The sequence below is a fragment of the Peromyscus leucopus genome, chromosome 6 (assembly GCF_004664715.2).
Source record: "Peromyscus leucopus breed LL Stock chromosome 6, UCI_PerLeu_2.1, whole genome shotgun sequence".
In the NCBI taxonomy this organism is placed as follows: Eukaryota; Metazoa; Chordata; class Mammalia; order Rodentia; family Cricetidae; genus Peromyscus; species Peromyscus leucopus.
Window position 1 is genome coordinate 61,060,057 of NC_051068.1, and position 17,860 is coordinate 61,077,916.

General features: G+C 42.6%; 1 protein-coding gene across 7 annotated transcripts in view; it reads right to left on the reverse strand.

The window, feature by feature from the left end:
- Trim2 (tripartite motif containing 2) overlaps positions 1–17,860 on the reverse strand; it is a 160,888-nt gene that overhangs the window by 5,651 nt on the left and 137,377 nt on the right. For 6 of the 7 annotated variants that reach the window (XM_037206695.1, XM_037206694.1, XM_037206693.1 and 3 more), the window contains exons 7-11: positions 13,564–13,667; positions 12,967–13,134; positions 7,109–7,289; positions 5,941–6,011; positions 1,853–1,993 (exon numbers count right to left, since the gene is read on the reverse strand). In XM_037206695.1, coding sequence (XP_037062590.1) covers positions 1,853–1,993; positions 5,941–6,011; positions 7,109–7,289; positions 12,967–13,134; positions 13,564–13,667 — 665 coding nt within the window. The remainder of the gene's footprint in view (positions 1–1,852; positions 1,994–5,940; positions 6,012–7,108; positions 7,290–12,966; positions 13,135–13,563; positions 13,668–17,860) is intronic. The other variant, XM_028894274.2, reaches the window with a different exon arrangement.

The following is a 17,860-nucleotide window of genomic DNA, read 5'->3' on the forward strand; positions in this document are numbered from 1 at the left end:
TTACTATGGCGGTCACGTGTGCAATGACAAAACCGAGATTTCACTTTCCCTTGTTGAAGTCTATAGTTCACTGTGCCCATCTGTGGAGGCAACAGCTTCAAGTTGCCTGACTCTGAGGGTCCATGTGGTTCTGCTGCGTTGAAGGAATAGGCACAGATCAACCTACAACATTTCCTCTTTTACAAGTTCCCAGGTTGGCTTCTTTGGACCACTATGTTTGGCCCACTTGGAGTTTTAAGAAGCAATGTAAATAGGCAGATGCCACGAGGCCACAAAACACAAACAGCATTGGTGGACCTTTGTAACTTGCCTAGCTCCTGCCTTTTAAAGTATCGGACTCTCCTACCCACCAGGATAAGAACAATGATAGAGATCTCATGAGTCACTCTCTCTTTTGAGACAGGGTCTCATGTAGTCCAGGCTAGCCCCAAACTTGTTATGTATTCAAAGATGACCCTAAGCTGCTGACCTTCCTGTCTCAACCTCCCATGTCAACGCCACCATGCTTACTCAGTCCTGGGGATTGAACTCAGGGCCTTGTGCATACTAGACAAGCACTCTACCAACTGAGCTACATACATCTTCATCCCAGAATGTCTCTTTAATACAGAATTCTGTTGGGGTAATTAAGCAATATAAGTATGTGTATATATATATGAAATAAAAGCATGTTGCATCATACTGATACTCTCAATTATTTTCTTTCAACTGTGTGTTACACAGGGATTCATAGCCAGCTTTGGTTACATAGTGAAACTATGTCTCAAAGAAAAGGAAAACTATAATATAGTAATTATATGTGTAGTATACCCATGTATATATTTGGTTTGAAGTCAGTCAAGCTGGGCTTGAACTCTCTACATAGAGGAAAACAACCTGAACTGCTCCTCTTCCTCTGCTTCCCATGTGCTGGGGTTATGAGCAAGTGTCTGGCTTTGGATGTTTGCTTCTTCTTCTTCTTTTTTTTTTTTTTTTTTTGTTTTTCGAGACAGGGTTTCTTTGTGTAGTTTTGGTGCCTGTCCTGGATCTCACTCTGTAGACCAGGCTGGCCTCAAACTCACAGAGATCCACCTGGCTCTGCCTCCCAAGTGCTGGGAAAGGTGTGCACCACCACCGCCCAGTGGATGTTTGCTTCTTAACTGGCATGTTGAATAAAAAGAAATGATGATAGCAATGAATGTAAACAATAGTGTGGGGTGTCTGGAACAACTGTAATGAGACATGAACATTGTGTGTGTGTGTGTGTGTGTGTGTGTGTGTGTGTGTTTGGTTTTTCTTAGTGACAATCAGAGATTTTCTAAAATTACTGCTTGGGTTTTTGTTGTTGTTGTTGTTATTTTGTTTTTGTTTTTTTTTTTGAGACAGGGTTTCTCTGTGTAGCTTTGAACCTTTCCTGTAACTCACTCTGTAGCTCAGGCTGGCCTCGAACTCACAGAGATCCACCTAGCTCTGCCTCCCAAGTGCTGGGATTAAAGGCGTGCACCACCACTGCCTGGCAATTACTACTTGTTGCCTGTGTTCACAACTAAGAAAAATAAGTCTTCACTTTCAGATTAGTAAAACATCCAAGCAGTACTTTTGTGTTCAAAGGCTCTCTTGAATCCTATCTATGAGCCCTTTAGGGGTCTGAGGAGAACAACATTCAAACCAAAAAAATACCACCGAATTAGAGAATTCTACACTAATGATGTCACCTTCCGTCTACCTTTCCATTGAGAGTGTTCGGTCCTTCACATGAGATTATCTACAGTGTTATGACTTAACCAAGGAGGAAGAACATCCTAGGTCCTGGGATGGGCAACTTTTCACTGTTAACCATGTGGCCATCTGCACTCCTTGGCATCTAATGTACCTGGATCCTGCTGTTGCCCCAGTCCGCCACAATGATGTTTCCGTTCGAGTCCACCGCTACTCCTGTTGGCGCGTTAAACTGCCCGTTTCCTTCTCCATTGGAGCCGAACTTCAACATGAATTCTCCTTCCTGATTAAATACCTGCACGAAATATCGAAAGACTCTTTTATTTAAAATAGCTGACGCCAACCGTATTGTTTAAAAAATAGCCATCTGAGCAAGGTATTTATAACAGGTCCTGTGACATGAGAAGTCTGAGAAAAGTGGTCTATAGACTAGACTCCTGTCACTCGTGGTTCCCAAATCAGATGTAATCTCATTTATTATTTATTAAACGACTCTTATTTTTTTCTGCCATTTACAACTGGTTACTAAGTATTTGTATTATTTTTATAAATTACAAGATACTATAAAAATATAAGCTATTATGAATAGATCTGGAAATATTTATTTTTAAACAATACTAAATATTATTCTATCTTCAAATAAGTAGCTTTATTGACTGAATAAATAAAAATTCAAGAATAGATACTACATCTCTACAGAATAGATTGTTATTCAGTTTGGATAAAGTTTTTGTTAGGCCAAATATTCATGATTTATTATCGTTTTACTATAGCAACATAATGTCGTACTTAGAATGCAGGCATTTATGTGTGTCAATGTGTGCACAAATATACAATGGCCATGGGTGAAGAATAACAAGGATGTTTTATCTATTTCAGAAGATATTTTAGTTAAAATGGAGAGTTTATAAATTCTAAAGCCACCACGATTAGAACCAACAGAGGCTATTCCAAGTACAGGATAAACAGAACTCTTAAGGAAATGGTCTCGTGCTTGGTGTGATTATCAATGGGTTACTGTGGTTTACTGAATGTTCTTTTTTTTAGGGGGAGGTGGTGTGTGTGTGTGTGTGTGTGTGTGTGTGTGTGTGTGTGTGTGTGTGTTTTCAAGACATGGTTTCTCTGTGTAACATCCTTGGCCGTCCTGGAACTCACTTTGTAGCTCAGGCTGGTCTCAAACTCACAGAGATCCTCCTACCTCTGCCTCCCGAGTGCTGGGATTAAAGGTGTGCACCACCACACTCGGCTTTACTGAATGTTCTTATTACTAGTGATATGCTATACCTATCAAATAATAACAACATTGAACACATTTAATTAAATACACTAATGTATTTAATGACAACACTATAGTAAACAATTTCATTTTGATGTTTCAGATGGTACTTAATGGCTCTGAAATATTCCTGGGATGTTATTGTAAATATCCATTATGGTGATGCTTAGATGTATGGACGTATTAACTTACAAATCAAGAAGTGTTATGGGGGCTGGAGAGATGGCTCAGAGGTCAAGAGCACTGGCTGCTCTTCCAGAGGTCCTGAGTTCAATTCCCAGCAACCACATGGTGGCTCACAACCATTTATAATGAGATCTGGTGCCCTCTCCTGGCATGAAGGCACACATGCAGTCAGAATACTATATACATATAAATAAATAAATCTTTAAAAAACAAACAAAAAAAAAAAAAAGAAGAAGAAGAAGAAGTGTTATGGTCAGGGCACCTTTAAAGAAAAGGTTGCTCATACTTGGACCTCAGGAGGTTCACAGCTCTGAGCACAGACCTGATCTGAGGATGACCTTTGAGTCGTCTTTGGCTCCTTAGAAACAAGCACAGCCAGCTCTTGCTAACACGCTAGGTTACAAATGCCAGGGTAGGCTGGGTATGCAGCGGGACAGCTAAGTGGCACAGCACTTGCCTAGCATGTATGAAAACCTGAGCTTTATCTTCGGCAATAAGAAAAAAGAAAGAAAGAAATGAGAGAGGGAATGGAGGGGGGCAGGAAAGATGGGGGAGAAGGGATAGGAAAAAGAGGAAGTGTTAAAAAGGCTTCCTCGATTCTTAGTCACGTAGCCATTTTTACACAATGCTGTAGCTTTAAATACCAATGAGCAGGTGTTTGTGTTGGTGAAGACACTGTTATCCTATGCTCCTTGCTTTATTAATTTCTGCACGTGATCTTGGTGGTCCTTGCTTGCTTTTTTGACCCAGCATATTTTTCTTGGCACAGGTGCATCTACTTTATATTGGGATAAAGAATGCTTTATTTCTGTTGTTTGTTTGACTTTTGTGTGTGTGTGTTCATTGAAGACAGGGTCTCAATATGTAGCCCAGGCTAGCTTCAAGTTTCCGACCCTTCCTGCTCCTGCCAACACCTCTGCCTTCACCTCGCGAGTGCTGGGAATTGCAGGGCATGCACACCGTGCCTATCAGGCTTAGTTGTCTTGTGATTAAAACAAAATCCTTGCAGTACCTCAGCTCCTCTGCATTTTGCTTTCCTCGGTCGGCCTTAGCTACCTGTAACTGTGGCAGGGAAGGAAGTGGGAAATTCCAGAAATAAAGCACAGTTTCAAGTAGCGCCTACAGCAGGCTGCTGTTACAATGTTCTATTTTATAATTAGTTATCACTGTTAATTGTGGCTATTGGACCTCAAATGTGTCTTCAGAGGTCCATGTGTTAAAGGCCCGCTCCCCCATATGCAGAGATGCTTGCTCAGAGGTGGACTTTCCAGGAAGTGAGTGGATCCTAACGCTCAGACCTCATCAATGGACTAATTCGCTGACGGGTTCATTACTGAATGGACTAGTAGGAGGTGGCAGAAACTGAAGGCAGCCTGGCCTGTCTGGAGGAAGTAGGTTATAGAGGCTTGCTCTTGGAGGACAGAACTTATCCCTAGGCTCTGCCTCAGCCTCTCTTCAGCTTTGTTTCTGCAGGTGACTATGACCGAAACTCTGAGACCATGAACTGAAGGACACCTTTGCTTGAAGTTGTTATTCTGTGGTATTTTATCACAGCAAGAGAAAGCTGACACGATTGCTTTTTGTATCGTATTTATGAATTAAACTTTATCACAAGTATGCATGCACAGGAAAAACATAGTATCTATAGAATCCCGACTGTTTGTGGCTATCTGTGACTTCATATCCACTAGAGGTCTTAGAATATATCCCCAATTACATTGTAGAGCAGGTTGCTAAAAAATATTTTTAAGAAAACTATAGTAGACTACTTATTAACTCTGATTTATAGATTTACATTTACTAAACAAGAATCACCTGAATTGTGGCTACTGTTAACTGCTCTAACATGGGAAACTAACCCCACATATCCATGCAACAGCTGTCAGAGAGAAAAATAAAGCAAATTTTTCGCTATGATGCTCTTAAGATGAAAAGTGAGCTTAAATAATTAAAGTGGCACCTCTATATCCTGAAACGATCACTTCTAGAACTTTAATAGTTACAAACATTTTATAGTTTATGCTTTCCGGCTTATGTCATTTAGTTACTCACACATTTCTCGGAAGAAGGCAGTCTAAGAGCTGAAATAATTTTTATGGCTTTGCTTTTTGTATGTGGATGAAGTTGTAGTTTAATAACATTGGCATTATTTTTTTAAAGATTAATTTATTTATTATGTATATAGAAGAGGGTGCCAGATCTCATTACAGATGGTTGTGAGCCACCATGTGGGTGCTGGGAATTGAACTCAGGACCTCTGGACCTCTGGAACAGCAGTCGGTGCTCTTAACCTCTGAGCCATCCCTCCAGCCAGGCATTTTTCTCAAAATCCTGCTCCTGCTGACTATCACCCCCACTTCAAAGTTTCCCCTAACCGTCATTAACTGTGGTTCCTTCATCTTGGTGCAGGGGATTGAACCCAGTACCTGTAACATGATAAGCATGTACTGTACCATGCAGCTGCATCCCCCAGCCCTCAGGAAATCTCCTCCCTCCGGAAGTATAATGCACTACTGCCGCCATTTCTGTGCATTTCTCGCGTCACTACCTGCCTTGCATTTTGGTTACTTAAAAGGTTTTCTTTCTTTCTGGAGTCAGTCAAGGCTGATTACTAGGAGTCCTTCCACATATTGAGACCAGGCCAGTTTACACAGGCTCCCTGGAGCAATGGGCAGGCAAAGCTTTGAGGCCACTGAACAAGTGTTGTGTGCATCATTTCCAACTAGACTCATTTCTCTGTGAGAGCAGCTCAGAGTTAACGAGTTAAGGCTGAATAGTACCTTGACAGAATGATTGTGGAAATCTGTAACGATGATCTCATTATTGCTATTGACAGCTGCAAAATGGGGACCTGCAATAAAATAGGGGTGGGTGGGGGGAAACACATGAAGGTCCCATCAGGGAAGATGATTCCAACACAGTGGGCGCTGCAATGCAGCACAGGGTGAACACATTGACGTAATTAAGAAAGGGCAAGGAACCGGAGTCCCAATCCCTGGACAAGCACTCAGCCAGACATCCAGCCCCAGGGAAGCGGGGTTCTGCACGTTTCTAGACCTGTGACTGTCCGCTCTGGCCTCTCCCCACCAAGGGCCTAAGAGGGGCAGCCCTAAGGAAGTAGGATAAACAGGAAGTATCAGCAACCTTTCTCTGTACCACCCTCTGTAAGCCATACCCACTACCTCTTGCTTTTTGCTAAGCGAGGGAGTCCTACAAAGAAAAACATGGTCATTCTCAGCTCTGGGAAAGAGGCTCCAAAATATAATTTTTCTACTGGGGAAAAAAAAAATGAGGTGAAAATCTGCATTGTATAATACTGAGTGACTGTTCAGAATCTGGGCCAGACAAAGAAGGAGAGACTAAACCATGGAGAGAAGATGCCAGCTAATGCGAAATCCCCGCCAGCATCCTTTGAAAAGGAAAATCAATGGACTGTGCTCAGCCTTTTCATGCAGATGTGCACATCCAAAAAGCTTGTGATTGTAAAGTTGCACAGAGCGAAGTAAAAAAGATTGTCTTCGCTGCTCTCAGCAAAGAGTCCACGCTCCCGTCCTCCTATAGTAACCAGCAAAGGGGAAATAAAGCCCATCCTGAGACTCATTAAAGGAAACTGCAGTCATAGGAAACAGCCACTCGCTGTTCTTCAAACACTTGTGTTTTAAAAAATAGTTTATTTTAAAATGTGCTATCTTACTTAATACACATATTTGAAAATCCAGTGTCTGCTGTGTGAACAGCCATCGGTAAAAGCCGCCGTACAAAGGTTGTACTCTGGACTGAGCCTTCTCAGGACAACTGGGAAGTGTCCACATTGCTTCCGCTTTGGTCACACCCCCAGAATTCTCCCCCAAAGCCAGCACGCACACCGGGGACGGGGCATCTTCAACATGCTCAAGTATCATGCAAGTGTGAGCAAAAGAGGCATAGAAAAGGGGGTTTACATATTACCATCGAGTGTACCTGCAAACTGCCTGTCCCCATTTCCTCGGCTACCAAACCTGGTGACTATCTTCCCGTTCGGCTGGAAGATGAACACGCAGCACGCCTTGTTGTCCACCACAATAATGTGCCCGTTGCGGTCCACAGAGACTCCTTTGGGCCCCATCAGTTTTCCCGATCCAATTTTTGTCTGTTAGAAACAAGTGCAGAAACTGAATATGGACGTCGAAGTTCAAAGCATTACCGAACCAACCTGAAGCTAGTTAGTTGTTATCTTAGAAAATCGTTTGCTCAAATGTTCTCAGTACCTCATGGAACAATGTTATCTACATCCCAGAACATCTGCTACTGGCATTTGTATAAAACTTTTTATTTTATTTTATTTTTTGAGACAGGGTTTCTCTGTTTAGCTTTGTGCCTTGCGCCTTTCCTGGATCTCGCTCTGTAGACGAGGCTGGCCTCGAACTCACAGAGATCCACCTGACTCTGTCTCCCGAGTGCTAGGATTAAAGGCGTGTGCCACCACCGCCCGGCTATAAAACCTTATTTTTAAGAAGCATTTGTCACCAAACTTGGGCCACAGTGCCCTTCTAAATGGACAGTTGGTGAAAGATCACATGTCTAGAGAAAGACATGTTTGCTCCTGCTGCTTGCTTTGAGCACATCTGAAGTTGCACTGATAGATTTCCTCACTCCCTTTAACCTTAAGATTACTGATATTTTTCTAAAAAGTTTTTAAAAGCAACTTTAATAATATCCAATGTTATTTTAGAAACAAGTATAAATAAAATAATGTCAAAGGTTTAGTGTAAGCGAAGTAATAGCAAACAGTCACCAAACAGAGGCCATCACTACCGCTGTTAGATATCACGCTCAGTACTAAAATCTCAGGCATGTGCCATTAAATCTTATGAGAATTAAGTTCTACATGGTTGGAAGTCACATCTATTCCATCCACCACTGTGTAGTCAAAGCCTGCCACACTCACTGGTGCATAAATGGTACTCAACAAATATTTGTTTAGTGCATTAAAAAACAAAAGTCTAGAATTACTTATAAGCTAACCTAATTATGGCTATTAAGTATGTGTGTGTGTGGGGGGGGTAATGTGTGTAGAGGCCAGAGGTCAACTTTGGGTGTTGTTCACCAAGAGACATACACCTTGTGTTTTGAGGCAGAGTCTCTCACTGGCTTATAGCTTGCTAGCCAGGCAGGTTGGCTGGCCAGGGATCTCCTGGGATCTGCCCTTCTCAGCCTCACCAGCACACATTTATCATCTAGCATTTGTGTTTTGGTGCTCAAACTCAGGCTCCCATGCCTACATAGCAAACGCTTTACAGACGGAGCCATCTCCCAGTTACCCAGTCATGACTGCACCCTCTCATTTTCATGGTGCTTAGTAGGGGGAGCAAAGCGTTTCGTTTTTTTGTTTTTATTGTTTTTTTTTAACCAACCATATGCTTGTATACACTTTAGTTCTGTATTTATTGATTCAACTGTCAGAACACGGTCAAAAGAACGATCCACACTGAACAATGCCTTGGGGAACTGTGAGGAGATGCTCCAGGAAAAAAAAGGCAGAGGGCCTTTTACCTCAGGTGCATTTTGTTCCCTGGATTGTTCTTGGACATGATTTCGTGTCTCCTGTGACAAACATTTACATTTTCAATTTATATGTTTATTCTTGTTGGATGTCAGAACACAGCCTGAACCCAACCTGGTCAGCGTAGCCTGAATCTGGATATGGCCTTCTACCTTGCTTTTATGCTTTCCCAGATATAATCTGTAGTACGTGCCAGGCAATTGTGTTTAAAGTGGTCTGTCCTGAGTTTTTGAGTGTTTTGCCTACATGTATGCCTGTGCATCATGTGTGTGCTCGGTGACCTTGGAGGTCAGAAGAAGGCATGGGATCCCCTGGAACTGCAGTTACAGACAGTTGTGAGGCACGTGTGAGTTCTGGGTTCTCTATAAGAACAACAGATGCTTCATCCACTGAACTGTGTCTCCAGCCTCCATGTATGTGTTCTTAATTTCCTTATACAGCGATGGCGTTTTCTCGGAATCGGACTTTTCAGGTGAGTCTTTATTCTTCCAAGTTTACAAAATGATGGAGAATCAGGTGTGACCTCCTTAGAGCAGAGACACCAGTACTTTGAAAGGAAACATCTTGTCTTAGGCCAGGGAATCCCTTGTGTAAGTTTGGTTCTGATGCCGCAATGGAGCCCAAGGATCAAAGCGTCTTTAACATAATGGCATGTAAGGAAATTGCTCACGTTCTTTCAAGTCTGAAAGGAAGGGATCCTACGAGATCAAAAGGAGAGCTGGCACTCTCTTCATCACTGCCTAATAGGACTGCTACTTAACATTATAAACAACAGCAGTTACTTAGAATGACTCAACCACATAATACCAAGTGGGTAATTATCTCGGATGAAAACAGAAGCCAAAGGATTATCTTAGTTCTACCAGAGGACGCCGACTGGGCAGATCTACAAGCACAACTCAAAGCTGAAACCGAAAGTCCCTTTCTGCCACCTCCCACTACTGTTTCCAACTCAGCTGCACCGAATTCTACCAAGTTAAACAAGGAGCCATGCATTTGGCCTCATTGTGTTTCCTCTTTATCTTAGAATAGGAAGAAACATAGTTCAGATTTGGGCATTAGACAGTTAAAAGAGAGCACTTAACCCAATGAATGGCTTGCAAGTTGAAGAGGAGAAAGCTGAGACATTTTAGAATACAGTACCCATAAAGGTCACCATATTTGTGTTCATTCATATATATTTATATATATATACTTAATTTTTTTTTCTGATTACAAAAGACTCCCAGATGGGCTGGAAGGTATAAGCCACGAGGGAAGATGAAAGAGAAGACATTAAAGGAGGCAGAGAGTGATAAATATTAGACTACAAGACAGATGTCTATAAAAACGGTAGTAAGATGTTACACATTGGAGATAATTAGGAAGAAATATATAAAGACTGCGGCGGTAAAAGGTAAGACAGTTACTGTGCTGATTTCACTAAGTTCCATTAAAGAAGCAAAAATAATAATCTCTGGATTATTGTAGCCTGCATACCTGGATGAACGTTTTTTTACAGTGTTTTTTTAACTCAAGTGTCTGCATGTGCTATCCCTTCACCTTAATGGGTTCTAATCAACATCTGTCCTGAAAAGGTTCTTGCTGCAATAGGCAACATCCTTCCCCTCTGTCCTCTAGGGGGCAGCAGTGCTCCACAGTGTGTACTGCACTGACGGCCAGCAGTGCCCAACTCTAAGCCAGTTCTTCCAAGTATTTATTGTAAGTATTGAAATATCAAGTCGTGCGTGTGAAGCATCCCCATCAGGGAGCCCTTCTCTCTTAGCTAGCAAACGCTCGCTTAATACGCCAAAGCTGCTGCAGCATTGGCTCCCAATGTACAGATCGTACAGATCCATACTCATTTTGCTGGAGGATGAAACAAAAGAATAAGCAGGTTTTCTCCAAACTGCTGAGAAGACAACCACCAGTTTTCTTCATATTCCTACCAGAGCCATCACATTTGGGTGTTTGGAAGACACAGAAAGGTGAGAGAGCTTTCTGTGCACATGACCGTTATATGGGGCTATTTCCAGCGGAGCCAAAAGTTCAGGGTCTACTCAATACCCATGCGCAATAATGCAGTGTTAACGGGGACAGTCATTTATTTGCCTCACATAAAACAAAGGCTCTAATCTGAGAGTAAAAACATATGTCACTCATCTCATAAATAGTATCTCATCAATGTCGTGAGATGATTGGGGCAATCCAAAGACTTCAAATGCCTGCAATCAGAGACTGAGATCTGCCTTCAAGATTCCAGAATGGGTTAGGAAAACACACTCCCTTCAGGGAAGGAAGTGGTGTGGTGGCCACCACACACTTGCCTGGGGCCATGAAGTCCGAGTCACAGCTGGTGGCACAAACTTTATGTTTTGGGAAGGATTACAAGGGGCATGGAAAAGATCATTTCTTACATGAGACTCGTGTAAAAATCCAGGAACAAAATCGCATTTACTTTGTACTCAAATCCTATGAGATAAGTGCTTTTACACTCTGAATTTAAGTACTCAGAGAAATGATATAATTTTCCAAAGGCCAAAAGTTAATAAAACACAGAAATGGGATTCCAGGGGTTGAGCTGAGGGAAAGATCAATTAGCAGCCTTCCGTAGACTGGGTGAGGGACTGTATAAAGCATGCTACACATGGCCTCCCAAAGGACCGTTGACCTGGTGTCTCATAGTCTCGTGGATATAGGTACAGATGGGCTGATTCTTTGGTGACACTTCAGAGGAGAATGCTGTTGTCACTGCTGGGCTACCCTACTCTTCGGTGACTTGTGAGGGAACAGGAACTGTTATGGTTGGATCTTGACTATTTCCCAAAGACCCCGCTGAGGAAGGCCTAGTCCCCATTGGTGCTATTGAGCGGCGGTAGGGCCCAGTGGGAGAAGGGAGGTCATGGAGCAGATCCCTGAAGGAGGCCGTGGAGCCCCGATCACTTCCTCTTTGCTCTGCGTTCCTGCTGCCATGAGGCCAGCAATGCCCTCCCTCATATGTGTCCCTTCGCCACAGGACCAAAGTGACCACAAGAGCCCAGTGACTGTGGACTGAAGCCTTCAAAATTGTGGACCGAACTAAATGCTTCCTAAGTTGATTTTCTTGGACATTTTGTCTCAGCAATGAAGGGCTAACTAACAGAGACACCATTTTTACATTTTGCAAAAAGAGGATTGCTGTGGATATTGCTCTATATAAATAAAACACTGATGACCAGTGACCAGGCAGAAAGTAGATTTCCAGGAAGGAACTAAGTGGACAAGAGAGAGAGAATTCTGGAAGCAGAAGGCTGAGGGGGAAACATTGCAGCACGCAGACAAGCAGCAGTAAAGACTCTGGTAAGCTACAGCCACGTGCAAGTATAGATTTAAAAAATGGTTAATTTAAGATATAAGAACAGTTAGCAAGAAGCCTGCCATGGCCATACAGTTTATAAGTGATATAAGCGTCTGAGTGATTATTTTATACATGGATTGTGGGACTGCGGGGCTTGGGGAACCTGGAGAGAAGCCCTCCAGCAACAGAGGATAGAAGAGCAATAGCACATATCACGTGACAGGACCCCAGGCTGGCGGAGAACTGGCTTCACCTCTCTACAGCCTCCATTTTCTTTTCCTTTCTAGTTGTATTCGACATTCTTTAATGTTGTGTTTCCAGGAACAACAAATAATGTATGGCTGACATTCCTTGTGCATGAGGATTTTTCCTTCCAGGTACCTGTGCACGTTTTAAAGGTGAGAAATGGATATTATAATGTCGTTTCTCCCATGTGTTTCACCACAGGCCTGAGAAAGTAGAAAGCACTCTGTGACATTCTGGAAATTCATTTGAGAATCACAAACTGCCTCTTTATAATCCTTTGCAGGGGCTTTTTTTTTTTTTTTAAGTCAAATTAAGGTAACCAATATAGTTTTCCAATAAACATGATTTTTTAAAGCAAGCAAACTATTGCTTTATAAAATAAGTCACATTTAGAATATGTACGGGTGTGTATGCATGTATGTGCATCTATATGCATATGTATGTATATGTATGTGTACATATGTATGTGTATATGTGTATGAATGTGTGCATATGTGTGTGTATGTGGGAGAAAGAAAGAGAAAGAAGGCAAGTTTATAAAATTATCACAGTTACTCTCATTTAATAAAACTGAGATTGATGACCCCATATGAAGAATTAAGGAATACTGACTAGATTGGATTTAAACAAAGAAAAACATAATTTACTGCCATAATTTTTGTTCTTTCTACTATTTAGTGGCCAGATGGTGGTCACTCTTACCTTAAACTTCCCGTCACTGGAGAAAATGCTAACCCACTTGTTATCGTAATCTGCGATGATAATGTCCCCACTAGGGTGCACTGCTACCCCAGTGGGCCGCTGTAGCTGTCCGGGTGATCGTCCTCGGATGCCAAAACGACTTTTGAATTGCCCATCGTTGGAAAATATCTGTACAGTGAATTTACACACTCATTAGAATCTGAGTAGCACAGAAATCACCAGGACAGGAAAAGGCATTTGCCAAATACACTACAGATCAGAACATGTCAATGTTGCTTAAGAAATCCCCCATACACACACACACACACACACACACACACACACACACACACACACACACACACGCACACACACCACACACACGCACACACACGCACACACGCACACACACAAGAAAACAAAATTAAAACAAACAGAAACAAAAGTCTGCATATTCCTTTTGTTTTCCCCCCACACCATTTATTTTGAATCTAAAATACACAAATGTTTTTTAAATTAAATTTAAAATTTAAATTAAATTTAAATTATTTTGAATTTAAAATACACAGCTATCTCTGGCCAACACAAGCAGTCAAAGACACACACGTAGGGCTGTACCTGCACACACTGGTTGTTACTATCTGCAATTAATATCTTTCCACTCGTAGATGCAGCTACACCTTGAAGGTTTGTAAATTCTCCTTTATTTCTTCCTTTGGTGCCTAAGAATAAACGAGAAAAGCACAGAAACTAAGTTATAAGTAATTAGGTTAGCAAACAAATAATTCAAGCTTCGATAAGTAGCCTGAGAATACATTGCCTTTTTCCTTTTCCATAATAGAGATGGAACCCATGGCCATGTGGATGCTGAGCATGTGTTTACTGAGCCACAGCCACAACCTCTGCATTGCCTTTGGTACATATGGAGGGGCGGGGGCTCCCCCTATGATTTAATCCATGGACTACTCACTTTCTCCTTCAGACCAATTAAGTCTTTTTTTTTTTTTTTTTTTTTTTGGTTTTCCAAGACAGGGTTTCTCTGTGTAGCTTTGCACCTTTCCTGGAACTCACTCTGTAGCCCAGGCTGGCCTCGAACTCACAGAGATCCGCCTGCCTCTGCCTCCCAAGTGCTGGGATTAAAGGCGTGCACCACCACCACCACCACCACGACCTGCAAAATCATTCTTAATCGAGTGCTAATTTTCTCTAATCAATCTGTAGCTGAATATTAATGTGGTTAAAATATATTCAGCTTTCACAAAGAAATAATAAAAAAAAATATTCCAGCTATGGAGTTACAACAGGAGAGGAGTGTGTTTTAGAGTTCTGTCAAAATCTCACTCTTCCTCAGTAGCTCTCGGGGTAAGCCCGGACATTTGGCCTTCAGAGTACATAATGCACCCTAAAGCCACAGATGTCATGAATGAGCCCTGTGGTTTTCACACACTGGATCCACTTCTGCATTCTTCTCTAAGACTTCGTTAGCTATGTATAATCCTGATGACTTCTTTTGTTTTTGTCTTTTTGTTTGTTTGTTTGTTTGTTTGTTTTGACAGGGTCGTACTATGTGTGGCCTAGCCTGACCTTGAGTTTGCCCCTTGCCTTAGTCTCCATAGGCCTGGGCGTCAGGTCAAACCTGCCACACTTGGCCACTGGACTCTGATTACAAGGACAGATGAGAAAGAGAGAAGGAAAGTGACAGTGTCCCATTGGTATGTTCACAGTCATCCCCCTTTACTTCAAAAGATCGCTGAATGTTAATGGGTGGAAAGAGACAAAGTACCTAAAAATGACTTAGAAAGCTTAAATTTTAATTCCTAGTGAGAAAAACAAATGATCACTTAATTAATATTAAAAGAGCAGTTTAGTATTTTTTTGCTGTCAATCCAGTGCTTGAAGAAAGCCAGGAGGGCATGCGGAGGTGGCTGGTGTCAGGCTCAGGCTGAAGGCTGGCCTGGGAACAGACTCTTCAGAAACAGAACTGAGTTTAGGATTGAAACCGGTGATGGATGAAACTCCAGAACCAATCAACAATAGAATTGCTGGGCAGGACAATTTTGGATCAGCTGGTTTTCACCAGACTGCAGTGGCCATCCTTGTACCAAGGTCCAGGCCCTCTTAAGCTCCTTTGTGTCTTCTGTGTCTAATGTCTCCAAACATGAGAGAAAAAAAATTCAGATCCCCAAAGATAAAGCCGTGCGTCATGAATGAAACTACTATTTCATAGGCATACCACTTGATCCACAAGGATCTTTGAAATAAGCATGAACGCAGAGTGAGTGAACATGTTTTTAAAATGGTAAGAGCAGGGCACTGAGGTACCCAAATGGAGCCCCAGCAAGGCAACTGCTTGAGCCCAGGAGTTCAAAGCCAGCCTGGACAACAAATGTGAGAACCAGGCTCACAACAAGCAAACAGACAAATAAAAATAAATAAACAGATAAACAAGGTGAGTTAGTATCTGGTGATACAGATGAGAAAGTGTAAAGAGAGATGTACTGACGTGGTTTGTTCTGGGCCTCACTGCTGATGTCTGAATAACTGGACACGGGAATAGCAAAACTGAGGACTAGGAAAAGTAAGAATACTACGTTGTTCACTTTACAAGCATCTTTTTAAAAGTGGTAAGTGTTAATATTCTGACCCGCCCCTTGGGACCACTCTGGGTCCTGACAAAGAAGCCTCTTTTTAAGTAAAAACTCCACCCCTTTCTCTTTCTCCCTCTCTCTTCCTCTCTTCTTTCCTATCTTCTCTTTGTCTATTATAATAAACCATTTCCACACGGATGTAGTGTCTGGGTTGTGAATGTTCACCCACCTCCCCGCCGCCATGCCCACATGGAGTGGGTCACCCCCCAGCCTGCAGCGGCATCTGCCCAGCATGCCAACGTGGTTCCCTGCACAGTGGGATACCCTGGCCTGGCCAGCTGGGGGTTTCCCACACATGCATAATTCATAACAGTAAGGCCAATGCTTCTAAGAAAAGTAAGAAACTAAACCGCTGTTTTTCAAAAATACACCCAGAATCCCAGCACACCTAAGGATGGGGTGAAGAAGGAGAATGGGGTGAGACAGATAGTCCATGTCCCAAAATAAACAAGTTTAAAAATTCATAAACAAAAGCATGAAGTTATCAGAAGGAGGCATCATGACTCTTGAAAGCAAGAGTCTTGGGGCCCATGGGTGTGATGTCTTAGGTCAATCCCAGAAGCCTGGCAACCAGGATTCAACCCCTGAAACCATGTAAAAGGCGAAAGAGTGAACAGACACTCAAGTTGTCCTCTGACCTCTACACATGCAGTGGCATATACATACATACATACATACATACATACATACATCATCATCATCATCATCAATACATTGTTTTAGAGCCAGAGGCTTATAACTAGGAATGGAACAGAAACAAAAGAAATGACCTGAAGGAAACCCCAGTGTTGTAGAGCCTTTCACGTGTGGGTGACCAGAAACACAAGGGGAGAGCCAGACACCAGAGCAGAGTAGATAAACAGGGATTGTTGTCCTTCAGGTGCAGGCAGGGACAGATACTACCTGTGGATCTCCTTCCTTTAACCTTTTGTCTGTCTGGTAAGGACAAAGGCCATTGTGTTTCCAGAAGACTCAGTGGGTGTCAGGAAATGGAGAGAACAGTGTCAGTGAAAGCCAACACTGTCCTGTTAAAAAGATTCCACCTACTCACAAAACACACAGGGGATGTTGGAACAAAGGAAATATAGGGACCCAGAACACCAACACATGTCTGTGCTGTACAAAAATAAGGCCATATTTCTGAGCATCAGTAGAAATGGGAAATAAATGTATTGGGGCGGGGGGCAGGAAGACATTTAGTTAAACTCCATGTTAACCCAGTCAGAACCCGAGGTGGGAAGATTCTGTCTTTCTGCAATGAAGGAGAGAACTGGGTCACCAGAGCATTGGGACAAAGCACGTGCTGAAAAGAGGTTTGGCAGGCTCAGCAGGGCCACTGAGCAGGTAAAAGGCATCACCACTCCATGGACTTGCAAGCCTGCGTTCCTGTCCAAATCCCACATAAAAGAGAGAACTGCCTCCCAAACGTTGTCCTCTGACATTCACATGCATGCTTACACACACACACACACACACACACACACACACACCACCACCACCACCACCACCACCACCACCACCACCAACAACAACAACAACAACAACAACAAGAAGCGACCATTTAAACTTCACTGTGGTAAAACCTCCCTCTCTACCCGTCTCCTCCTCCCTTCCTTCTCTTCAGGTGCTGAAGACCAACCGTGCCCCACCCCCGCCTTGCACAGGCCTGTGCTGTATCCTGCCCTCATTCTTAGGAGCACCTTTTGTCTTGTCAGCAATCCCACCACTGTTTCTTTTTCATGAACAGTGTTGGAAAGCATGGTGGATGAGTGTTTTTCCTGAAGCTTAGATGTTGGCATCAGCGTCCTCTTGGAGGACAATTGATGTGGATTACTTCTTATTGGAAACTGAAGCAGATGCTGAGCAATGCTGTGGTGGTGTGAGGACAGAATATTCAAGTGTTTGTAAAGTGGCTTATCATGAAAATGAAGGAGATAGAAATTATGGAAGTTGGAAATTTTGGGGGATGCAGCTTTACATTTCCAGCTCCTTAGGAAATTCTGTTTGGTCTACAGACAAGCCTCTCCTTTCTCTCTAAGGTATTCTACATGAGTGAGGAGGTCTGGTGACGCAGCTCAGTCAGAGAGCACTTTCCTAGTGTGGTCAAGACCTTGGGTTCAATCCTTGGCCACACAGGTGTACACTGACACACACACACACACACACACACACACACACACACGCACCACACACCACGCACACGCACAATTGAAAATATGTAATGAAAATGAGTTCTTCCATAACACAGATATGTCAAACAACACATA